Source organism: Schistocerca nitens, chromosome 1 (genome assembly GCF_023898315.1).
Source record: "Schistocerca nitens isolate TAMUIC-IGC-003100 chromosome 1, iqSchNite1.1, whole genome shotgun sequence".
In the NCBI taxonomy this organism is placed as follows: Eukaryota; Metazoa; Arthropoda; class Insecta; order Orthoptera; family Acrididae; genus Schistocerca; species Schistocerca nitens.
In genome coordinates this window covers 572,167,351-572,194,878 of record NC_064614.1, presented here as the reverse complement: position 1 = coordinate 572,194,878, position 27,528 = coordinate 572,167,351, and the positions used below count along the sequence as shown (strand labels likewise).

Below are 27,528 nucleotides of genomic sequence, written 5' to 3'. Positions count from 1 at the left end.
TAGAGAAATTAAGAACTCATTTCTGCTTGTTGTTGTTGTTGTTGTTGTGGTCTTCAGTCCTGAGACTGGTTTGATGCAGCTCTCCACGCTACTCTATCCTGTGCAAGATTCTTCATCTCCCAGTACCTACTGCAACCTACATCCTTCTGAATCTGCTTAGTGTATTCATCTCTTGGTCTCCCTCTACGATTTTTACCCTCCACGCTGCCCTCCAATACTAAATTTGTGATCCCTTGATGCCTCAGAACATGTCCTACCAACCGATCCCTTCTTCTAGTCAAGTTGTGCCACAAACTCCTCTTCTCCCCAATCCTATTCAGTACCTCCTCATTCATTATGTGATCTACCCATCTAATCTTCAGCATTCTTCTGTAGCACCACATTTTGAAAACTTCTATTCTCTTCCTGTCCAAACTATTTATCATCCATGTTTCACTTCCATACATGGCTACACTCCACACATATACTTTCAGAAACGACTTCCTCACACTTAAATCTATACCCAATGTTAACAAATTTTTCTTCTTCAGAAACACTTTACTTGCCATTGCCAGTCTAAATTTTATATCCTCTCTACTTCGACCATCATCAGTTATTTTGCTCCCCAAATAGCAAAACTCCTTTACTACTTTAAGTGTCTCATTTCCTAATCTAATTCCCTCAGCATCACCCGACTTAATTCGACTACATTCCATTACTCTCATTTTGCTTTTGTTGATGTTCATCTTATATCCTCTTTTCAAGACAATGTCCATTCTGTTCAACTGCTCTTCCAAGTCCTTTGCTGTCTCTGACAGAATTACAATGTCATCGGCGAACCTCAAAGTTTTTATTTCTTCTCCATGGATTTTAATACCTACTCCGAATTTTTCTTTTGTTTCCTTTACTGCTTGCTCAATATACAGATTGAATAACATCGGTGAGAGGCTACAACCCTGTCTCACTTCCTTCCCAACCACTGCTTCCCTTTCATGTCCCTCGACTCTTATAACTGCCATCTGGTTTCTGCACAAATTGTAAATAGCCTTTCGCTCCCTGTATTTTACTCCTGCCACCTTCAGAATTTGAAAGAGAGTATTCCAGTCAACATTGTCAAAAGCTTTCTCTAAGTCTACAAATGCTAGAAACGTTGGTTTGCCTTTTCTTAATCTAGCTTCTAAAATCAGTCATAGGGTCAGTATTGCCTCACGTGTCCCCATATTTCTACGGAATCCAAACTGATCTTCCCCAAGGTCTGCTTCATGAGGATCAAAGGTACATTCAGCACCCATACTCAGAATTGAAGTTACACACATGTTAACAAAAGTGCAAACAAAGTACTACACTGATAATGAAAGTAAAAGTAATTTTGGGGGAGTAGTAAGACATATTTCTTGTGTGATTTATTTTACAAAAAGCTTATACAACAAAAAATATGAAACAGATGACAGTGAGTTTGAAGTAATAACCAGCTGTATGGGAGAATTTACAATTTCCCTATTGTTACAAAAAAGGAAACTGTTAGTATAACATTAGTTACTGAAAGCCTGATGGTCTTTGTCAGAAAGTGATGTGGCAGAAAGTTCAGCATGCTGACTGTGAGTAATGTGTAAATCGAGTTTTATTGTTTGAATCAATTAATCTGATTGACATGAATAAGTCTCTTGATAACAATTATTTCTTCTTACCTTTAAATAGCTTTTGTAGGTATTTCAGCTATCTTTAGAGGAACTGCTGCTGGAGTTCCTTCTTGTTTACAATTTATAAACTTTTTAGTTTGTGTGTATTATAGTCAGAATATTATCTTTGTAGCTAATTTAAGCATCCGCATCCAGTAAAGAAGTGCAGTAGCTTTCTAGCTGCTGTTGGCAGGTGCAACAGTGCTGGATAAATCATAAATGGAGAATGTTCTCAGATGAGATCAACCATACCCAATGATACAGTTAGTAAAATGTGAATGAAGAAGCTTAAACTTGTTGCTTCCACAAAATAATCATTCAATCACGAACTTGTGAGCCCTCACATGCAACTGTATGAATAATAAATCATAAGCCAGAGCGTTATTGTTTATGTGTGACTGGATTTTTAAGTGTTGGCTATGCTACAGTCTAGAGGCCAACCAACACATCTGTCGATTAATCCTAAAGACATCCTGTCACAAAGTTCAAATGAATGCAGGCAGGAAGTTTTGAAATAATCTTGTTAATCTCACAGGTGACACTGGGGATACATTATCTAACACTGTACAGTGAAATATAAATGAAGAAGTTTGTCAAAAGAATTAAACTAAAATTAAACATTGACAGGAAACATTATGAACCTGCAGAGACAGGAGTACATAGTAGTCACAAAACAATATCTTTTGGAAGCAGAGATTTCTTCATTTGGAAAAACAAAAAGTATTGGGAAACTCAAGAAGCACTTACAGAAGTCATTTGGGACCCCAAGAAAAGAGGTCCAGGGTGGGAGGGAAATTAACAATGAAAGTATACCAACAGATGAGACTTGGAAACCTACTCAGTGTGCCACCACACCATTTTTTGGTACCAACTTTGCATTGTACATTAGCAATCTCCAATTTTAGAACTCAGCTGAAGATGGCTGCCTGGTTGTTAGCTGAAATCCCATGGTAAGACATTACAGGAGTGAGTAGAAAGAATGTCCAGGCTTTATTCAGACTGCAGAAAAGAGCAATAAGTATAATAATCACGAGTGGCAGCATGGCTCACGGCCTTAAATGCTGAATATCTCAACTGCCCTTGTGAATACATTTTTCAGTGTTATGTAAAAATACAAAAAAATATTGACTGCTCTGTTCACAATTATTAACTAATGATTATGAAACTAGAAACAGGTATAATTTGTATATGGAAAGAAAAAATAAAGTAAAAACAATTATATAATAAATTACCACAAGAAATAGAAGATATAGTTTTGATCTGGTCTTTCAAAACAGAAGTAAAAAAATATTTGCAGAATAAAAGTTTTTGTATGGTAATGTAGTATCAGAAGTAAAAAGTGTTACCTAATTAAGAAATTCTGTATTAAAATATAATGGTATGTAGAAATAATAACTATATACCACTAAAAACAAATGTAAATATAGATTAAAAGAAAATGCATTGACAATTAAAGTGGAAGAAATTAATCTTCAACTGTCAATTTGTCTATGTTTTGAATCACAAAATCCATACAATGTAAATTATTTCATGGATTAATAAAGAAATCAAATCATTGGAGAGATAGCATCCCCAAACTTTTCACTTCACATTCTCATGCTCCAGTTGCAGAAAAAGAACAGGTTCAGCACACTGTTGCATGGAAACTGTACCTAGTCTCACTCAGATTCCCTCCCTTCCCTCACCAGCACAATATAATTATGACTGTAGTACATCTGGCTGACATCCATTCCTAACTTCCACAAGGACACAACCCTTACTACTGCTGCACAACTTAATCTCAGCAGTAGCTTTCCACCCACAAAAGGATGTGTGATGGCTTCCTGAGACTACATCTGATTGTACATGACACTGTGACTGAAACAGAGTCTGAATAATTGGGCACACTATACTGTGGTTTGCTCATTTATGCTTCATATATGGACAACAATACAGTTGGAAAGATAAAATCTTATTTTCTGCCCTAGAGGAGAGGAAGTTGGCACCTTTTTGATTTCTTCAGGGTGCTCTACAGGACAACATGCAATCATAGATTTGCAAATTCAACCTCTCAGGTGACATGGATACACAATAATGAGAGTCAAAATGGGGACAGAAGGACAGCCCTGGTTCAGTCAAAAATGGTTCAAATGGCTCTAAGCACTATGGGACTCAACTGCTGAGGTCATTAGTCCCCTAGAACTTAGAACTAGTTAAACCTAACTAACCTAAGGACATCACACACATCCATGCCCGAGGCAGGATTCAAACCTGCGACCGTAGCGGTCTCGCGGTTCCAGACTGCAGCGCCAGAACTGCGCGGCCACTTCGGCCGGCCCTGGTTCAGTCCTAAAATTTTAAGAGTAAATTTGCTGGCCAATGTGAGTGAAATTATAGGGGTTTCTCATAAGCCCTTAGTCAAATGTTGAACCTTGGATTACACTTTACACAAATGGCCCAACCATGTAGCTTTCAAAATGCATTTGTGCATCTTAACTTAATCCACTCATTGTTAAAAATAGGAAATATGAAAATTTTGCAGCACACCTTTTACCATGGACAGATGTAAAGTTTTGTAAGTGATCAAATTGTTGTACACACATCAACAAAAGTCTTGCATCACCCCTTTATTTCAAAATTTATGGTGCAGGAAACAAAAATTGGATCTGAGGCATGCATAAATATTCATTTGCAATGTGTTCAGATCGTTAAAAAATAAAAAAAAATTAAACATGTGTCTAATGATGAAATCACCTGTTTTCTATGGGTTTTTTCACAGTGCTTCTGAGTAATAACAATACACAGTGGAACATCCCATTGCTTAGATGCAGGCTTGAATTCACATGGGCTACCATCAATGAGGTCAATTGTCCCACTCTTCAATGGCGTTTCTGTATAAGTCACATGAAATACATGATCATTGTTGGCATCCAAACTCCAACTTGTTTCAATTGATCCCACACATATGCAGTTTGGTTCATGTATATGGAATGTACAGACCATTCCATTCTGATGATCCCAGCATGCTGAAGGAATGTATACACGAGAACAGCATCATGAGCAAATGAGTTATCACCCATGAAAATGAAATTGTCACCAAAATGTTGATTGCTTGTGGAACCTTGTCCCTGTACCATGGAGCAATGAGATTACACTCAACAACCACGAGAGGTGTACGGTTGCCCCATGTAGTGCCATCCTAGGACATCATTCCACCACCATGTTGTTACATATGTGGGATACAGTGCTGGAGGTGCCACTGTTACCAGGTTGCCTACAGACTTGTTGTTTGTGATTATCAGGGTACAAACAAATGTGAGTTTCATTCATAAATAACACCTGATGCCAATCCTGAGCCATCCATTCCGCATGATTTCTTGCCCATCTGGAACGGAGTCCATGGTGTTGCTGTGCATAATATGGAGCTCAATATGGCTATCAGGAATGGAGATTCATGTCATGCACTTATCTCATAACAGTCTGATGCTATACATAACAGCCTGTAGCTCTTCAAAGACAAAATTCAGTTCTGGGGCACACAGTCCACAGTTACTTTGACTCAAAAGTCATATATATCAATCAGCATGTGCAGCTGTTGAAAGTGGATGGCCTGTGCATTGTAAGTCCTCAACACTACCTTTCAATTGGAACCAATTCAATATCCACAGCACATCACTTTGATTATGGAGCATGCATTGAGTAACTTACCAGGTTGACCACTCGTCTCTGCATAACGTGTTGACACAGACTCAATCATTGCTTGCAACTGTCCTTTGTGGCATGATGGATGTTGACTCTACTGTGGCATTCTGGTGCTTTACTTTCAACTGAAATTCTGAAATCCATTAGAATATGGTGGTCTACCTGTGGTGGCACTCATGGTAACTGTGTGTATGAAGTACTTCAGGGGTAACCTTCTGATTGGTACACGAACAATCACAACAGCAACACACCGGCATGACTTATCAGGGTGATGCAAAACTTTTCTTTATGTGTGCAGATATCGAAGTTAATAGGTGTTTTTTTAAAGGTTATAACCTCTGTCATTGAATTTCCATACTATTAATCAAATGAAATTTTGCTCATTATTTTTATTGATGTATAGTAGGATTTACCTGTCATATAGATTTTTTTTTCTATTTCAGACTTTTAAGTTTTAGTGCAATTTTAAATTAGTGGTGTATGAATAAAAATATCTTTCTGTATACAGGATCTTCTCTAAATATTATGGAATTCTCACACTCACTGTCATATAGATTTATTTTCTAGTGATGTCCAGAGACAAAAGTAATAAGCATTCTCAAATGAATGGTCACCTTCACACTCTCAATATAAGGCTCAAAAATGTATAATATACTTTCTTGTTTTTATGGTGCTGAGTGCAGATACAAAGGTCTTTATTGTGTTATTAGCAGTGGTGGATATGTATGGGAGGTGTGGGGGGTGCACACCACCCTTTGCGGGGCCTTCCGCATTGCCACCCGTGCTGCCCCTGCCAGCCAGCCCGCATGCTATTCGTTCATTTCTTTCATCAGTTGACTCAACTGAATTGAGTTATCGAGTAGTTGTACTTTCCTATGTAGCATGCACGTCCATGTTATCGTATTTTACATGTTTCTGTCTGGCACATAGATAGCTAACTCACACCTACAAGAAAAGTTGTGGCCATTCTAGTTATCTCAGTACGTTATTCTGTCTGGCATTTGACCAAGAAAAGTTGTGAACATTCTACTGTTTTCTTGCGCAGAGAACCTTCGATATGTAGTGTTATAAATATGGACTATTTGCCGAATAGGAAGCTAGTTTACATTCAGAAGCAGAAATATTAAGACTGAAAAATGAATAAGTAAAAAGTCCTAGTTGTGATAAGTGCAAGTGTGAAGATTAGTCAAGAGTGAGAGTGATCAGTTGATTGTGAAGTATTAAAACAGAATTCATCATTTAAGGAAGAGAACCACAATTGTAATTTTTTTAGATCATAAGATGGCATTGTCTTGTGTATGTGTATAATCAGTTTAAATAAACCTTTCTTAAACTTTGCATGCAACTTGATTATTTTTTATTACAGTAAAGGTAAATGTAGCTCAAAATATCTTTAGTGCCCCTCTTTGAGGTTTATCTGTATCTGCTACTGGTTATTAGAAGACATAAAATAAGTTATTTATAATATTTGTGGATTCAAAAGGATATTAAAATGTGTGTTATTAGACGCTCAAAAGTTCTCTTATGGTCTAAGCTATCTGAATGCATCCATTTCACAGTTAGTAAAGCCCTTTAGTCTGATGAATTATTATTCTTGTTCTTTTTCATGTATGATTTTTATCAAAGAGAAATCCTTAGAGTCTATAAGTGTAAGGAATTGATAATCTTTTATTAGTGCCCAGCTATGTCTAGGTTTCACTTTCCCAAGTGTCCTAGGTTTCCCTTTCCCAAGTGTCATCCATACTTCCTCATTTATAACAGTTGTGCCCAATTGAGAACAGATTTTGCCCTTGCAAAATACGTTTGTGCATGTGTTTTCTTTATTACTCTATAATTCATGTATATTTAATATACTAATAGCTTTTTGTGTGTTGTTGCAGTATCTCCAGAGTGTTCGGCCAATTTATGACAATGAACGCTTTGATAAAGTACAAAATCTTGCAACAGAATTTAAGAATGGCATTGGGAGGAAGTTCCAAAGATATCTAGTATTTAAATCATGGTGAGAATGGATCTTTTTGACTTACCTTTTTAAATATTTTAGCAAGCAATTAGAAGTGTTAAGTACTGATAACAACATTTGGTAATTTGTTCACACCAATTTTTGATTACATAGATGACTATTACACTCATCAAAGTCCCTCCAGAAGTTTCAACATGTATTGAGGGTACAAGTATGTGAACAAATGCCCTTACTCCAGAAATAGAATTTTGGTCACTTACTTCATTAAACTCCATGTGTAAAGTTTCAGTTGTCTACATACAAATAAAATTAAAGTTGAAGCAACCCGATAACCTATTAAAAATCTTATTTCAGCTTGTATCATTTTCTTGATTTCTAGACAGAAGTATTAATACCTTGTACTTTTACTCACTGCTGTCATTCAAGGCAATCTTCTGCAATACTGTAGTCAGTGAAAATGAAAGAACTTTGTATACATGAGCACAAGACAAGATTAAAATAAATAAATATCTCCTTCTGATCTGTGTACCTTTGCCTATTGTACAAAGTAGAATTCTTTGTCTGGTATCATCTTCATTAACCACAAATTAAACATTATTTTAAGAGTTTATCTTATTAGTCATTGTTCCTATAAAATATCAAAATATAAGATTTTCAAACATTTGTGTGCATAATAGGAAATAGTATTCTTGTTAAACAAGCCTGTATTGTTACTACAGTTCATAATAATAATAATAATAATAATAATAATAATAATAATAATAATAATAAAATTAATAATAATAATAAGTATTATTTGAAGGAGTGAAGGTAACAGTTCACCATACAACAGAATCACTGGTCAGTGGATTGGCACATAAACAAGACTGCAGACATTTGACAAGTGTTCAGTTCATGGCCATCCGAGTTAACTGACACACACACACACTCATACACACACTCACACACACACTCACACACACACTCACACACACACACCACACATGCACACTGTCCCAGCAGGCCACATTGTACTGCCACTGTAGCTACCAGTCGCAGTGAGTAGCTACCCTGGTTTTTCCATTGTTGAGTTCATAATAATAATTATCCTTCAACAGCTACCAGTGTAGACACATCATTTTTAAGTGTATGGCAAATGAATCAATAGCTACTGAATAGTGGAAGAACAACAGCCTTTTTCAAGGCAGCAACTTTTCTGCTAAGAATGCAAGATGCTGATTTCCACCCCTTTTAAATGTAAATAGAAGGTGGTTAGTGACTTAATCATATGTTAATCTAGCTACAACTAAATGCAAACTAATCTGCATATAAATTAAGGTATGGGGTTATAGGGAGCAGGGAGTGAAAGCATCAACTTTATGAAACTAAAAAGTAACTTTACTGCCAATTAGAAACAAAATAATAACCAAATAAAGGCAGTCTTATCTGAAAGTGCATATCCATGAAATCAAAATTTATTGCTGAATAATGTTCAGTATTATGTCATTCCACTCTGTGCATTGTAATATACTTGGGTCCTTCTTGATACGATGTTGACAAAGTGGTTGAGATGTTAGTGCTCATTTTGTCACACTCTTGGATGGTGGAGCTCCTTAGCTCATCCATTGTGTGAGGGGAGGCCATGTGTTGTGATGCTACAAGTTTCAGTTGGTCCCAAGCAAGATGAACCAGGTTCATATCAGAGGGTACATCAGGTCATCCCAGTTAGTTGATCTTTATGTCCCGTATGTAGATGTTCATGGAGCAGACGCATGCGATTCAAGTGTTATTGTCCTGAAAGACAAACACATTGCTGAAATGTTGACTGGAAGACTGAAAAGTAGATTGGAATATTCTGTTCCAATATTCCACAGGCATCAAAGTACACTTGATATCAATAAGAGGCATCTGATATCCATTGCATACTTTCTTTGCACACCATGGTGCTTGGGAGGTTTGTACCGTTGTTCATAATAGACACCTGGAGGTCATATTGCTCATGTGGAAATGGTTGCCTACTGCCTGAATCAACACAATACTTCTAGTTGCCTTCAAAATGGTAGTGCAGAGTTCTACTGAATTCCCTTTATGATATGTATGAGCCACATTTTGTAGGTAGCAGTCATAAGTCAATGATGTTGGCCACACTTGAACACCATGAGGCACATCTTGAATGTTTTGAGGCTCATAATATCAGTTAAATTTTTGGATGAAATTGCTGTGGTGAGTGCCAATTCGGTGAGCAGCTTCCTACGCTGAAAACCCCTCACAGTACAAGCATGGTGTAATAACATTGTGAGCATGGTGTAGTAACACTGTGAATTAGGAAACACTACTGCACTCCACATAGGGGTGCTGAGTGTGCAGGTTTATATAGGAAGGTAGGCTACAGGTAACAGGTTGAAGTTGTTGATCTCTAAGGGCAGAGTTTCTCTTCAGTGGAGCACAGTATCCAGCCACAATAAAGTGGCATGGAGGAGGGAGATAAACTCTTGGGAAGGATCTAAAGATCTGAAGAGGGACAGAAGACTGTGATGCTGGATTTGTGGAATGGGGTAACTGTGGCAGGGCTTGAACTTGACTCACAGCCTGCAGAGCCCTTTGGCCATATAATCTCTGCAGTTCATACATAACCACAGTGGTAGAACCTTTGTCAGCAGATAGTATTGTAAGTTGGTAACATTCTTTGGGTGTTGGGTTGCAGTTCTTTTTGCAGTTATAAGGTTGATTTCCATATTGAGGGATTTGGGGAACAATGGAAAGACAAAGTTAGAGGTCAGAAAATGCTCAGAAGTTATAAGGGATGATTTAGGAGGAGTTGTTATGGAACATGGATAGTTGGAGGAGAAAATTGAGTCATGGTTCAGTATTGATTTTGGGTCAAGTCTGATTGCTAGGGTTGATGGTGAAGAAATGTTTCCACTGTAGGGAGTGGGAGATGGAGAGAAGCTCTTGAACAAGCACAACATGATTGAGTTTGGAAATGGAGCGGAAGGTGAAGTCTTTGAAAAACTGATGCTTTTGTAGGACCGAGGATTTTCTAGGACAGGTTTTTTAAAGTGTTTGATGTAACATTTAACCATTGGGTTGGTAGGGGGTCATAGGTATGCATAATAATAATAATAATAACATGCATAACTTGTCTGGAAAAAGGAAGATTTTTTTTTATGGAATTTTGATGTTTGATACATAATTAAGTATTGTTTATAGCAAGAATAAAATAATGTATAAGCTTTCACTACTCTCTATTCTGGATTTTTGTAAGTGGGAGTATTCATGCTTTTTTTTATTTTTTCAGACAACTGTAAAAGATCACTAATACATGTATTAGTTAACAAATTGACTTCTGGTCAGAAAATCAGGCATTCTTATGTTGCAACTTATGCTTATTATACACTTCTTTGTTAAAGGTTCACTTGTAGTCACACTTATTTGATTTTGTCACTTTCTCAGAGAACAGATCTGGTTTGGGAGGTCGTACTTCCTTTGCGGCTAATTTTTCCTGGTAATTTTCTTTTCTGTTAGTGCTTACTACAGGTCCAACTGAGTTCATGTTGACAATGTACAGGAAAGCCAATTCCTGCACAGTAAACAACCAACTCCAAACACAAACTGCCATTTGCAGAAATTATTAAATTCAAGTGGTACTGTCTACCAACAAGGTCACTTGACTAGAACACAAATGAAGCACTGAAAACCATAAGGGCCAAAAACACATCATCTTCAACCCCCCAAATTTAAATGAATATCAGAGAATTCAGTGAGACAGCTTTTTGTGAATGTTCAGACGTACATACAATGTAGGTCTACAGCACAGGTAAACCTGATACACCATAAGGTCAACAGATGTCAGAAGCATGAGTAAATGCAACAGGCTCACGAGCAACAATAATGTTCTTTATGGCCTTCAATGCCTTGAATGGATTACTGTATGATAAAATCCAAAACTTAATATACCATATCTCATTCAGCAGCCCACAAAATAGGTTTTTTATGAGTATAACTATAACATATACTGATGTCTGATGTAATTTTACTCTACAGTGAGTCGATTGACATATCTGTGGAGTGTGCTACTGTCTAGCAGAATTTGTGCCAAGCAAATGTGGAAAAGTCTGCTGCATTGTGCTTCCACCTAGTGGCATTGACATAAACTTGTAGTTGAGTGGTAAGAGCTAGAATTGGCATGTCGATAGACAGAGTACTGCACACAAGCTACATTGTCCAGCTCACCATCAGAGACACAGTGCACTGTATTGAACTTTTACTTTTACTTCCAATACACAGGTGTCTGTCTACAGTTATTTACGGTGATCAAAACTATTGAGAAAGAGAACCTATGCAAGTTATGAGGGTGGTGCAAAACTTCATTTGAGTAGTTTATTTATCAGAGCACAGTGCAAGAGCAACTTATGATAGCTGCATCTCTGTTGTAATATTTATCTTGACTGTTTTCACATTCTTATTGATTCTGCTTCATGATAAGGTTCATGAGGAACGATATGTAGATGAGTCAAACAGTGTAATTTTAGTTGTTGAACTAATATAATTTTTATGTATAAATTGTTTTACATACCACATAATTTTTTTTGTCATTGTAGAAGGCATCATACCTCCACAGTGCTGTCTGCAGAACGCATTTTGTCGTTGTACTTTTAAAGATGATAGTTACACCACAACAATTCAAAGCAGACAGAAATTTCATATCATTCCCGTATTCTGTACAGTCTCATTCACAAAAGCTTAAAATTTATGTGACATGGAACATATTTTTCTTCCTCAAGTATAAATCTACTGTTAACTAGCATCATTATGGGTATGTTGCAGGTCATTTGTTGTCTGTTTGATAATGAGTAATGTGCTCCTGTTTTGTCTAATTGTTTTATTGAGCAATAAATTTTTTTTTCAGGACATCTGACAATTATGTCACTGACTGGTGGCAAGAATTTATTTATCTCCGTGGACGATCACCCCTGGTTGTGAATTCAAATTATTATTGCATAGACACAATTTTGTTGAATCATACCAATCTACAGTCAGCACGTGCAGCAACAGCAATTCACAATTTCCTTCAGTTTAGAAAACAGATTGATGATGAAACACTGCAACCGGTCAGTAAAATATAAAGTAACAGCAAATGTGATTGATGATGTTCAGTTGTTATTGCATCAGTTCCTTATTTGTTACTAAAAAATTCATTTAAATGAAAGATTTAATACCTTTTGGAACAAAAATGTTTCTCTACATCTATTGAAAACAAATGGAAAGTAATGTTTGTGCCAACTTGTGTTGTTGGGTAGTGACAAATCTTGTAAAATTTTAGCTTGATAAATGTCATGCATTTCTGAAACTGGAATTTCTCTATAATTCAAAATATCCACAGTAAGAATTTATTTTGGATTTACTGGAAGACTGTTTAGCACAACACAGTCCCCATGATATAAACTGGATATTCTATTTCGACATAATATTGTGGCATCCCTATACAGAGCAAATATTATGTGTAGTCAGAGCTATGCAAAAAGATGGCTGGTGAATTTCTTTTCTGACGTTATGATATCTGGTTCAATCCCACAAAAATATGAACCAATTAATGGCAATACCCAAGCCTGGTAAGGCTTCAGACCAGCCAGAGAATGACTTCCCAGTTACACTACTGAGCACTATTTATAAGTTCCTTGAAACAATTCTATACAGTCGGATTAGTTTGGGGATCTTTCAGAAACTTCCTGTTGAGCAATCTGGATGCTGACAAGGATGGAGCTGTGCTGATCTAGTCTTAATGAAAAAAACATTTGTTGAAGCAGGATAGCATTGAAGCAGAAAACATCAGTTGCTTTCATTGACCTAAGTGCAGCATATGTCATGGTTTGGAGGCATGGACTGCTTTATATTTATTACAAATTTTTCCATGCAGATGGACAAAAAATCTAATTTACAACATGTTAACTGGATGGATATTTACTGTAACTACAGAAAAAGGCACTAGCTGTCCAAAAGTATTGAATAATGGCTTTCCATAGGGATCCATCCTTGCTCTTCTCTTTTTAATTTAGATATATCTTATACTTCTCCAATACAGTTCAAAAAGTTTGGCTATGTAGACAACTGTGTGATAGCTACCCATCTACCCAACACAAAACCTTCAAAACATCTGAAGAAATCCTAACTTCTGATCTAGACATCTTATGTCAGTATCTTAATAAATGCAGGTTAGAAGCAAATTAAAATAAACAGAAGTTTCATGTTCTCATATGTCCAGCAGATTGGCATGCAGAGCTCTTGGTCTATTTTGATAGAGACAGAAATTCATCATAACATACATCTAAAATATCTTGGGGTCACATTAGATGGGACATCTTCTGTAAGGAGCACCTGACATGAACATCCGTTAAGCTCAAAAGCAGAAACAACATTCCATAAACTCTATGGTAGTAGTTGGGGATCATCAGCAGACACTCATCGAGTATCAACACTGATTAGTGTACTCAACAGCAGACTGATGTTCACCTCCACAGCTTAATAGTCCATATATAAAATATGTATATGTACAACTTAATAAAGCCAGTGGGCCAATATGATCTATTTCCATGTACTGGTTGCCTGTCTTGAGCCACATTCAATCTCCTGATATCAAATGGAAGAGCACATTGAAATGTGAATACAGGAAGACTGCTGATAATTCTGACCTTCCAATATCCAATGATGTATTCCCTGCAGAGTGAGAAAGAATAAGGTCAAGACATCCTACTCTTATCAAAGTCAGGGATCTTACAGAAATTGAATTCAGTGCCATCAGCGAACGGAAACAAGGTTGGCAACAAAACCGTCCTCCACAATGTATGAAACTGCCCTGCATCCAGAAGAAACCCCCTAGATTTGACCAGCCTCAGGCAATTTAAACTGCACTAAACCATATCGGAAAGGGCCATGGAAGATGTGTAGACATTCTTCACAAGTGGGGAAATCTTCATCACCATTTTGTGACTGTGGCATGGAACAACAAATAGTTGCTCATGGTATATCAATATTTCTGCACATGCCTACAAGGATCTTTTTGATTTCATGACAGTAATGAGCAGTGGAATATTTATTTATTTTATTTAGCGTATGGCGCTACACACATGGTTTACACTTATTACATTCTGAAATTATATCATAAAATACACTATAGAATACATAAGTGAAGGATACATATTCAGATAAAATATAATACATAAACACAATAAAAATTAACATCACAGCAGAAATTTTGCGCTAGACAAGTCTTCAAATTCTGACGTCCAAATTGGCAATTCGTTCGAGGCAGGGCGGTGTGGCGTTGAAGAAGTCAGCCCGACTACCCTGGTAGGCTCTTAATTCACAGTCATGGGCAATGTGCTGTATTGTTTGATTAGGTGCTCCACAGTCACAGCTAGGGCTGGGAAGCTTTCCCCACTTGTGTAGATTGTGTGCACATAGTCCATGTCCTGTTCGGATTCTGTTTAGGCTTTTCCATAGCTGCCGTGGAAGTTCAAAGCCCTTAGGTTTCTCTGATGGACTGATAAGTTCATGGTTGTCAGGGGAGGCACTATCACTACAGCTCTCGTGCCATTTAGTATCCATGCTGAAGTTGTTAGCTGACAGTTGTTGGGTCAGTCTTAAAGGGGGATTTCTGGAGTGGAGTCATGTTCTTTCCAAAGTTGGGACATCTTCATGGATAGAAAGTAGGGGGTTATTCATTATTTTTGTGTATTCCTTCATCAGAGCTTCCTGTCTTCGTAGGGAGGGTGAAGCTATATGACTAAGTGTTGGAAGCCAAAATAGTGGGGTAGTCTTTATGCATCCAGTTATGGTTCTCATAGCAGCGTTGAGCTGGGTGTCCACCTTATTTATTTGCTTGCTGGTTAACCATGCTGGTGCACAGTACTCGACTGCAGAGTACACTAAGGTGAGTGCAGAGGTTCATAGTGTGTCTGCTGCTGCTCCCCAGTTAGTGCTGCAGAGCCTCTGAATGAGGTTTTTCCATGAGCTTATTTTATTGGACACATTTTCCAGGTGCCTTTTGAAGGATAATGTCCTATCTAAAGTGACCCCAATGTACTTTGGATATGGCTGATATCGCAGTTGACTGTTATTCATATGAACCTTCAGCTCATATCTCGCCATTCTGTTGTTTAAATGAAGACAGCTGACTTCAGTCTTGGTGGGATTTGGTATTAGCCTCCATTTGGTGAAATACTCATGCATTTTGTTTATGTCAGTTGTGAGGATGTTTTCATTGTCTTCAAACTGATTGCTTTGGATAGCTAGGGCCATATCATCAGCTTAGCTGAACTTCCTTGAGGTGGTTTCAGGCAGATCAGAGATGTAAAGATTAAAGAGCATTGGTGCTAAAACTGATCCTTGAGGCAGTCCATTGTTCAATTTCCTCTGTTTGCTTATGTCATTACCCTGTATCACCTGGAAGTATCTATCCGAAAGCATGTTGTTGATAAGTCTCAGTGTCATACAGCAGGGGATTACTTTTATCAGTTTGTGTAGAAGTCCTTCCTTCCATTCAGTGTCATAGGCAGCTGTTAGGTCTATGAAAGCTACCACAGTCTTTATTTGTGTTTGAAAACCTGCTTCAATATATGTCGTTAGGCTTAGAACCTGGTCTGTGCAGCTCCTATTGGGTCTGAAACCTGCCTGCTGTAGTGGGATGACTTCTGGGATTCGTGGGCCCAGCCTGTTGATGAGTAACCAGTCCAGAAGTTTGTAACAGCAGCTGAGAAGAGCGATAGGGTGGTAACTTTCGGCTTTATCTGATGGTTTGTTTGGTTTCAGCACAGCAATTATTTTAGTAATTTTAAAAGCTTTTGGCAGGCAGCCCGATGTTAGTATGCATGAGTAAAACTTGGTCAGCCATTTCTTCATTTCCTTCCCACATCGAGTCAGGAATTCAGGGTGCATTCCATCATAACCAAGTGCCTTACCCGTTTTAACATCACTGAGAGCAGCTTCTAGTTCTTCAGTTGTGAAGCTCCGAGAGTACTCAGTTTCTTGAGGAGTTGTCCGCTGTATGTTTCTGTATTCCCTTTTTACTTTTTGTGTGTGGTGTTTGTCTAGTGGTGCTCTAGATAGAGATACAATTCGACTTGCTATCTGGTCTGGTAGCACTGTACGAGCTACTTTGATTGGTGGTTTACTTCCCCCCAGCTTCTTTAGTAAGCTCCAAGCTTTTGTGCTTGACTTCTTAAAATCCATTTCAGCAGTTGTCTTAATCCATCTATTTCTTTGAGCCTCATCCAGTGTCTGTAGCAGTTCATCGACTACGTTTGTATCACCATGTTTTACGTATGTCTCAAAAAGTTTCTCACAATCTTTGTTCCAGCCCGGAATGTATTCCTTGCGGTACCCACGTGCGATACACTTTTTCGCTTTTGCAATCACTGCACCTACAAATCTGTTGTAATTTTTAGGTGTTGCTGGGATCCATCTTACAGGATCCAGTGGAATAAAATGCATAAAAGACCTTGGTATTCGACCTGTTGTCATTTCCATTATTTTATGCTGGTTACTTGCATTTAAATGTTGACTTATAGTATTTTAGTGATATGTGTATACATAGTGCCACATGATAAATAATAAGAATTATAAATACATCAGATATTTGCTGTATGAAATTATCTTTCATTTAGATAATTTTTGCCTCAAATGCAAGGTGTTCTTTGGAATATTTTATAATAATTTGTTATTGATGATAATACACCATCTAAAGTGGTTGTTTTGAGTAAATATGTAAATGCACTGATAATGATTCTTGTATCTCAGTCCATATTGGTTATTTTAGTGTATATATTTTAAATTTTACAGATAATTATACAAGGCCTAATTCCTCTCTGTTCATGGCAGTACAGTAGAATTTTCAATACAACTAGGATTCCTGGTGATGAAGCTGATGTAACTATGCATTACAAAGACTCAGATCATATTGTAGTTTATCACAAGGGACGTTACTTCAAAGTTATTGTTTGTTATCATGGCAGAATTTTAAAATCATGTGAAATAGAACAGTAAGTATCATGTATCTTATTATTTTCCTCATGCTTTTTCATGTATTAGTTTCCAAACTAATGTGTTTCAGTAAATAAATTCTTTTAAACAACTTCTGTAAGCTCTTGTGAAAATGTTAGAGAAAAAATCATGGCAGTTACTAAGTAAGATGGAAGAGAAGCTATTATAACTTTCTTTACCAATGTAATTGATTCACCTTTGCATTTGTGAGAGGAGCAGTACAGTAGTTAAGCTTAAAGCTTTAAGCAAAGTATAGTCTCAAAAAAGGGTGTAAATTCTGTCAGTTACATTTGCAAGCATTTCTGGAAAGTGAACTAAATAGATAACAGGTTAGTTAGCTAGTTTCATGTTCCAGGGATCATTTGCAAGATAAATCATAATGATGTGGAACGAGTCATTTTGTAATAGAATAACAAGTTTATTTGTAAATATGGTTACATACTTATCATTTTTTAAAGAATGTACAGATGTGAGTTAGTAATTCCTACCCATCAGCTTTTGTACATTACAATAATAGAAATTCTTCGTTGGAATAGTAGTTGTCAAGAGAAACTTTTTCAGTTGACAAATTTTAGTTTGTCATCTATCAGCGAGGTTATATCATTGAGAAAGTGATCAAAATTTGTTTGCTGAATTGTGCACCCCTTTTTGTGCTAAATACACCCAGAATGTGGATTAATGAATGTTTTTTTTTTCTTCTGATTTTTGCAACTAAGTACATTATTGTTTCTTTTAAACTCAGTGAATTATATGCAACAAACTTCACAATATATACTGTAAAGCAATAGTCAGAGTGCCTAACACCTTAAGCAGGTGTCTACAAGATGATGGTGGGTGAGCACCACATGTTATTGTTAAAGCATGTTTTTGAGCAACAAACATTTTTTTGCTAAAGATGAGTTAGCCCAGAACATTATTGTATGAGACATTATTGAATATGCAAAATATGTCAACTTACTCATTTATCTCTCCTCAAAATTTGCAAAGATGCCATGTACAAATGAAGCTAAAATAAGTTCTTTTAAGAGTTCCAAAATGTGCTTTTTCCAGTCTAAATTCTCATCAGTATAGATGCCTAAAATTTTTGAAGTTGCCACCCTCCTCATTATTTCCTTGCCATGTGTAGACATTTTCCATTGGTGTAGTATCTCTAGATGGGCAGAACTGAATATGTTGTGTCTTTCTGAAACTGAGAGTGATACCATTTGCAGAAGACCAGTCAATGATATCTTTAAGAAGATTGTTTATCAGTTCTTCTGTTGATGAATGTATGTTTGTTTGGATTGATTACGATACTAGTGTGGCAGTTGAGTACATGTGGATACAACATAAATGAGGTACGACATTGTATGGAAGACTTAGTGTGAAATACTGAAGGGAAGATGAGAGTGGTGTCGGTGACTGTGGAAACAGTTAGTTAGTTACTTTCATGCTCCATGGGTCATTTTGCACAATAAATTGCCATAATGTGGAATGAATCATTTGACATTCATACTGCAAATTAATTCATACTTCTATTTGTACTCTACACATCACGATATAATTACGTACCCCTGCCCCTGAAATGAAAATAAGATATACAGACTGAGTTAGCAATTCCTACCCATCACCTTTTACATACTACAAACATAGAAATTCTTCTACAGAATTGAAGGAGTGGTCAAGGAGAAACTTTTTCAGTTTATTTTCAAATTTTACCTTGCTGCCTGTTAGACATTTTGTGCCACTGGGTAAGTGGTTAAAATTTTTTGTTGCAGCGTTGTGCACCCCTTTCTGTGCTGAAGACAACCTTAATGTTAAGTTACGAATGTCATTTTTTCTTCTATTATTGTAATTATGCACCTCATTGTTCCTTTTGAACTGTAGTGGATTATTTACAACAAACTTCATGAGGGAATAAATATACTGTGAAACAGTAGTCAGTATGCCCAACTCCTTAGACAGATGTCTACAATACGATCGTGGGTGAACACCACATATTATTCTTACTGAATGTTTTTGAGCAATGAAGACCTTCTTTCTTAAAGGTGACTTACCTCAGAATATTATTCCATATTGCATTACTGAATGAAAATAAGCAGAAAATGTCAACTGACTGATTTCTCTCCCCCCAAAATTTGCTATGATTCGAAGTGCAAACGTGGCTGAACTAAACTGTTTTAGGAGTTCAAAAATGTCTCTATGCATTATTTCATCACCATGTGTTACACTTATCGCTGGTGCAGTACCCCTAGAGGTGCAGAACTGAATATGACATGTCTTTGTCAAATTCAGGGTGAGACCATTCACAGAAAACCAGTCAATGATACTTTTAAGAACTTCACCATTTCTTCAATTTTTGTGTGTATACTGGGAATGATTACAATACTGGTGTCATCTGCAAAAAGAACTAATTCTGCTTGTTGCACATTAGATGGTAGATCATTTACATATATGAGAAACAGTAATACACCTAAGATTGAGCCTTGTGGAATCTCATACATGATTTCTCCCCAGTCAGAATTATGTCTCTGGATTCTGTTGGTTGAGTTACTACTAAGTGCAACTTTCTGCCTTCTTTTGGTTAGATATGACATGATCCATTGGTTGGCTATACCATCAGTCCCATAAAACTTCAATTTATCTAGGAATATACTATGATTCACACAATCAAATGCCTTGAATAGGTCACAGAAAATACCTACTGGTGCTGTTTTGTTATTTAATGCTTGTAATATCTGGTGTGTGGCCATGTAATGGCATTCTTAGTAGAGCAACCCTTCTGAAATCCAAACTGTGATTTGCTGAGGATATTATTGTTGTCAAGGTAAGATACTATTCTAGAATAAATCACCTTCTCAAAAAGTTTGGAAAATGATGTCAGCTGTGAAATAGATTGATAGTAACTGACCTCTCTCTTATCAACTTTATTATTTAACAACAACATATTTTAGTCTCTCTGGAAAAATGCCTTGAGTTAGTAATGCATTACATATTTTGGATAATACTGGACTTATTATATGGGAACAAATCTTTAGTGCTCTATTGGAAACACTATCAAAACCAGAAGAGCTTTTATTCTTGAGAGAATGTATGACCCTCTTAATTTCAGAAGTAGAAGTTGGTGGTACATTTATATAACGTAATTTTATGAGAGTTACTTCTTCGACATATTGCTGTGATGTTTCTCTTGAACTGTTGGTCCCTATGCTTTCTACTATGTTTAAGAAATGATTATTAAATACATTTTCTACCTGTGACTTGTCATTTATAACCCTTCCATTCAATTATATATAATGTTATCATCTTCTATGATTGGTTGTCCTGTCTCTTGCTTCATTATATAACATATTGCCTTAACTCTGTTATCTGATGTACTGATTTCTGACATTATGTGCATGTTTCTTGATTTTTTAATAACCTTTCTTAGTAATTTTGAGTAGTTTTTGTAATGTGCAACTACTGCAGGGTCTCTACTTGTTCTTTCCAAAAGATACATTTCCCTTTTCTTTTCACTAGGTACTTTAACCCCCTTAGTAATGCATGGTTTTTTATACAGCTGTTTAATGTTCCTTCTGATTAGCCTATGTGGAAATCTATTTTCAAATACTGAAATGAATTTATCAGGAAATAGATTAAATTTTATATTGGCACTTGGTTCTTTATAAATTTAACCCCAGGTTGTTTCTTGTAAACTAATCTTAAAAACATTTGCCCTGTAGTCATTAATGATTCTAACTGACTCCCACTGAGGTGTATCCACACTGTTAGGCACTATGTCATTCATACTGATGAACTGTGCATCATGATCAGAGAGAGCATTTGTAACTGGGTGAACAGTTATTTTCTTGCTTTGGGCTTCATCAAAGAAAACATTATCAGTTAGGGACCTATTTTCTTTTTTCCACCCATGTTGGAAAGTTAACTACTGAGAGCAAATTGTAGGATCCAAATACAATTTCCAGATAATTTTTTTCTAACAGAATCCTTTAGAAAATCTACATTGTAGTCAACACAGACTATTAACTGCTTGCTGATGTCTGACAGGTGGCACAGTAAGAAATCCAGGTTCTTCATAAATAAATCAAAACTTCCCAGTGGGGATCTGTATACTGTTACAATTAAAAGTGAACTGTTTTTCAGCATTAATTCACAAGAGCTCACTTCTGTGTGCTGATCACTACAAAATCTACTTGTGTCAGTGATTTTGAACTTGTCTTCTGTCTTAATATATGCAACAACTCCTCCTTTTTCCATATTAGTTCTGCATGAGTAAGCTGCTAGACTGTAATATTTTATACATAACTTATCTAACCCTGTGGTTATCTGGTGCTCAGACAGGCACATGATGTCTATGTCTCCCTCTAGATTTTGCAAGCAAGCAAGAAGCTCTGCTACTGTATTACTTAATCCATTAATATTTTGGTGGAATAAGCTAACCTCACTTTTCTGTGCATCCTTATGGGGCTTTTATGTTATAGTGACTTCTTTTGAAACAGGATGCCCCAAAACCTGATTCTAACCAAAAAAAGGTGCCCCACTGACACCAGTAACCACAGGGATCTTGCATTGTATGGTGTTCCCCCCCCCCCCCCCCCCCACCTCCTCTTCCTGTACATTTACTCCAAGAAGTTCAGCCAACCTATCTTTCCCTCTCCTATTCAGATACAGCAGATACAGACCACGTCTAGTATAACCCCATCTCCCAATTGTAGCAACGGGCACTGCACTCATATGAGAATTCATTTCAGTCAGCAGTAACCTGCTCAACTCGGAGTTAACATGACTCACAGCAGTATTAACTCATGGCTGGTCATGGCACTGCAGGACCTCCATGAAACTCACATTTGTGTGTGTAGTAAGTACATGACTGGTTGCACCAGGGCTGGTACGTTCATGAGACACAAGTAAGCCATTTATAGAAGAGATGTTGCATAGATGCACATGTTCAGTCATGCCATGGCTCACACCTTTGCAAGACATGACAGTACCATCTCTCAATGTGATGATGTGCAAATGAGCATGACTGGTCGTGCCATAGTTGGAACTTTTGCAAGACATGGCTGGACCATTTCTGGAAGTCACAGTGGATGTGGTATGAGTGTTGAGTATGTGGTGTCATGGTATTTGACATGGCAAGTGTCTGGTGCATCAACAAAGGATGTCAGTGGTAGGACTGAAGAGATGAGGGCTGGCTGTTGGTGGCAAATATTGGCATGCCAGGGAGACTTTGATCTGATGAAAGTGATGGCATATGTTAAGTGCAGTGTGAGTGATGTGTCACTAATTTATTAGCCGGGGTGAACTTAGAAGAATGTGGGCAGTGCGGTGGACATCGGTGGTGGATTGGGACCTGTGAGGAGGCAGGAAGGATAATTACTGATCCGTTTCAGGTTATGGCTGACATTGGTTTACACAGAGATGTCATCACATAGAGTCTGGCATTGCTATGGTGATCTCATATTGGGAAGAGGTGCTGAAGTTGTCAGTGGCAGTTGAGGGTGAACTACGCAGTTGAAAGTGGCAAATTCTGGGTGTGGCATTGTAGAGCACTGTCAGTATGTGTAGATGTGTTGAAGTTGATTGTGAAACAAGGTGGATGTTACCAGTGGGTGTGATGTTGTCATGTGGGGATCAGCAGCGGGCAATGTTTGACCTGAGTGGCAGTGAGTGGTATGCAAGAGATGTGGTATGTGAGAGATGTAGTGACTATGTGCTGTACAGCTTGAGGTGTGTTCCTGATGATGCCAGGGGTGGGGCAGCCTGGTGGTGAGGTAAAATGCTTTGTACCAATGTGTGTGTTTCATTGTGTGTCCAGGATTGTTGACAACACAGATGCTGGTTGGGGCAGGGAGTGGGAATGAGTGGACATTGGGTGTTCATGACTGGTCGGTGGGACTGGTGTCATGCCTGATGCAGCAATCCGTGCAGCAATCTGTGCACAGGAGTGCAGCATGTTGTACAGCCAGCATGTCATTGAAGTGGTTATGAATTCCATCCATAGGCCCGGTTGTATAATGTGCTTATCAGAGAATATCCGTTGGTTGGTTGGTTGGTTGGTTTGGGGAAGGAGACCAGACTGCGTGGTCATCGGTCTCATCGGATTAGAGAAGGATGGGGAAGGAAGTCGGCTGTGCCCTTTCAGAGGAACTATCCCGGCATAGAGAATATCCGTATGAGGTGTTGGGATGATAATAGTTGTAGGGTGCAGATCATGGGTCAGTGCACTGTGATCAGCGAGCTGGAAGCTTTGTGCAATTGAAGTGCCATAGGTCCATCCATTATCAGTGGCTGTCAAGTGGTAGTGAGTTAGGTCAAAATGTGGTTCATTGGAGGTGATGAGGCAGGTTGTGTGATTGAAAATGCAGTGCTTGGAAGTGGGATGAGTGAAGATGGAAATCCCACAGTATACTCATTGGAGTCAAAGTCAATGAGAACATTGCATTCATGTGTGCAGTCAGAGCTGTGAAGACTGGTAGCAGTCAATGTCCATTGACTGAGAGAATATTTGCTGCTCTTTAGAGCATTTTGGTGACTAGGATAGTCTTCTTGGGTAGATGAATCTATTGGGGGCACTGTTGAGAAGTCAGCTGCTTCAACATGGACCTTTTAGTGCATGTGGCGTTTGTCATTGTGGCTGGAGCTTACTGTGCCAAGTGGTGATGATGACATATGTTGCCTGGTGGTGGTAGAAGTGGTTCTGCCTAGGTGTGGTGTGGTCATTGGCATTCTGCACATACCCAATCTCAGTGTGCCCTATGGTGTTCTGTGCGGACTTGGTAGTGACTCAGGTGATGATTTTCTGCACAGGTGCAAGTGAGTACAGCATGGGTGGCAAGGAGGTGGGGGTTTGTTGATGTTGTGTGAAGGTTGCTGCACCAACAGGATGCAGTGATGTCAGAGTTGATAGCAGTGAGGCAAAGTTGGTCAGGCTTGGCCACTGCTTGGATGTAACCACACTGATGCTGCAGCATAAGACTGTCAACATTGTTGTCAACAATATAAATACATTGTCAGTATTTGATTGAATGTCCTTGATGTAATTGTTCATTTGTGATGCCAATCATCACAAATTAGTTGTTGACAGTTGCAGATCAAGCTTGAGGTCATTCCAGATAAAAGTGAGTACACTTCAGATTTTTCCATGGCATAATGAGAATGTTCAGAATCCAGGCAGCTGGCAGTATCAAAGGCAGGTCAAATAAATTCACATGTGGTGCGAAAGACATGGCATCTGTGGCAAATGAACATGACTCTGAGTAGGCTGAATGTTGCAGTTCTGCAGTTTCATGGTGTTTTTGCTAGATGAGAACAGTGATGAGATGCCACAGCAAATTGTTTGTTGCTCTCGATTGTTTGGCTCCACAGTCATAAGTTGAAGCATTGTACTGGAGCATATCACTTGTACAATTGTTCACTGTAGGTGATTGAAGCGTTGGTTTAGAAACACTGCACTGTCCACAACAGGAACTGTTGACCTGGCATGTGAATTTTGGCACATGGAGGTTACTTGCAGATCATATTGTCATAGTGTAGAAACTATATCAGCATGAAAATTACATCATATGTGGTTGTTGCAAATTGTCAAGATCACCAGTGTGGAAGTAGAGTATGATGTGGATAGGATATAAATGAGGTATGACATGGTACAGTAGACTTGCACTTTATTGGACAAATATATAAACAGCTAAAAGACACATAACTGTTCACCATGGATGTCAAGAATGAAATGAAGCCTCTGGTCAAGTCACAGGTATTCTATTCCCATCATATAAGCAATGGATGTTGTAGTGGATGTCTTTACACTAATGTCATCTGCAAAATAAATTAACCCTGCTTTTTGCCTATTACAAGGAAGATAATTTATGTATATGAGGAACAACGACAGACCTAAGATTGAGCCTAACCCCAAATGTGAATTCTCCCCACAGAGGAATCTCCCATGATTACACTGGTTGAATTACTAACTAACTTCCTGCATTCTTTTTGGTAGATATGACGCTATCCATTGGGTGGCTGTACCATCAATTTCACAAAACCTCAGTGTAGCTAGGATAATGTTGTGATTCACACAGTCAAATGCATTCGATATGCCACAGAAAATACCAACTAGTGCTATTTTGCTGTATGAGACTGGGTTCCACCTGCTTTTGCAGTGCAAGTGCAATTATTTTTAATATTATTGTCTTAACTGCAACAAGTTGTGAAGAATCTGTGTTCTGCAAAAACAGATGGAATCAAGTCCTATTATCTGTCTGCAAATGTGGACACTTTATAGAGCATCACAAACCATTGTGTGATCATTGTTAACAGATTATTTGCCTCATGAAGTAAGATTCTTGCCTACTTATTTAGATACTCTGGCTGTTCTCTTTGTTCCTCTAAATAAGAATAATAAAGGCAGATCAATATTGCAGAGTTATGGCTATGTTTTTCTTATTTCATTTTCCAGTTATTTTGTTAGACATAAGATCTAATAGGTAATTTGTGTTTGTTTTTAAAATGCTGTTTAATAGATACCAAAGTGAAGTTTAAGTTTCTTTAAATACTGAAGTTGCTTACCTCATCTAAAGGCAATTTTAACTCTATATTGTTTATCTAGGCAGCTAATGCAGATACTGAATGACCAATCATCACCATCTGCTGGTGAAGAGAAACTTGCAGCATTGACTGCAGGAGACCGCACTCATTGGTCAAAAACCAGGAAGAGATATTTTTCTGATGGTGTGAACAAATGCTCCTTAGATACAATAGAAAAAGCAGCATTTGTTGTCTCCCTAGATGAAGAGCCTCTTGAATATGATAAGGTAAACTGACCATTACAAGTTTCTGTTATAAGTGACGCTCCTGTGTATTCTGTTAGCTACTCTCTAACATTAAGGTACAAAAAAGTACAGAACATGGGTTTATATAGGTGCAAAAATATTGAAATGAGTAACAAATCAGATGACAGACCCACAAGTACAGTTAAGGACTACCATATTATTGATAATGCCAAACTGGGTACTCTTCATTGTAGTTTAATATTAATCCACAGTCCATGTAAACAACCATGTTACAACTCATGCGACATGACTTGTGCTTTCATGACCAGATTCCTTGAATTGTGTAGCTGAGGATTGTCATGTAGCATGTTATACAGGGTACCTCAGAAATACTTTTACAAGTTTCTAATACAAAACTAAAAAATAATGTATGAATAGTGTTTGAAATATATCACCCAGTGCATCTTGAACAATGTGATGGATATATACGGAAGGCCCATCAGGCAAAAATGACATGTGCTGTTGTATTTGTGATGCCACATCCAGTAGATAGTCCTGAAGTTTGTTGTGAATAAAGATCCTGTAGACTGCAGCAATAAGATCTGCTGGAAGAACCTGTGGACTTATCAGACACCCACATACAATAGCGTTTCATAGATTAATCTTAAGCTGCTATTGGTGTCTGGCTTGAAAATTACAATGAGGATTTTTGTCTGCTCACAAATGTTGGTTGTTCTGTCTCCTCCAAATTTTGCCCCATCTGCAAACAAGACTGAACACGTAAACAACTGGTCAGAGATTTGTATAACAAACCATTGTCAAAAGTTATGCTGTGGTTGGTGGTCAGCAAGTAACAGATGTTGTAAATATTGGATATGTTACATGTACAATAACTGCCTATGAAATACCTTCCATATTATTAAATGGATCACATGATATTTTAATGTGTGTGTTGATAACTGGATTTTTCTACTGATGCATATGAGTGAATCTGGGTCTACCTCCATCCATACTTTTTGATATTATGGATTCTGTCTTAATAATTGGACAATGGTCTGGAAACTCATTCTTTTTACAGCAGTCCTGTTCACAGTCTTTCCCATTTAATTGCTCTACAGAAATATAATTTTTTGCATGTCTATGAATTGAATATGCTGCTGTGGTTCAATGGAATATTTATGAGGACACTAGCTACTACCAAGCATATGGAATGCTGAATAAAGTCTAAACTCAAATGCACAAACTTACCCCAAAACACATTGAAAATAAACTTTAATTAATAATTCCAAAACAAAGAATATTTTGTTTATTATGTTTATATGGACTTTTTCCTTGTTTTTATGTGAGGAATCTGCTCCTTAAAATTTGTGAAATTTTTTAATGGTTAAAAATCATAGTTCAATCACAGCTCTATGCTTATGTCAAAAATATGAAATTTATAGTTGCATCTTGATTATGGGGCTAT

At 37.5% G+C, this 27,528-nt stretch overlaps 1 protein-coding gene across 1 annotated transcript in view; it reads left to right on the top strand.

Moving 5' to 3' along the window:
* Positions 1-27,528, top strand: part of LOC126254994 (carnitine O-palmitoyltransferase 1, liver isoform-like) — a 222,565-nt gene that overhangs the window by 141,221 nt on the left and 53,816 nt on the right. Inside the window, exons 5-8 of the mRNA XM_049955356.1 lie at positions 7,220-7,341; positions 12,191-12,392; positions 17,119-17,318; positions 25,901-26,105. Coding sequence (XP_049811313.1) covers positions 7,220-7,341; positions 12,191-12,392; positions 17,119-17,318; positions 25,901-26,105 — 729 coding nt within the window. The remainder of the gene's footprint in view (positions 1-7,219; positions 7,342-12,190; positions 12,393-17,118; positions 17,319-25,900; positions 26,106-27,528) is intronic.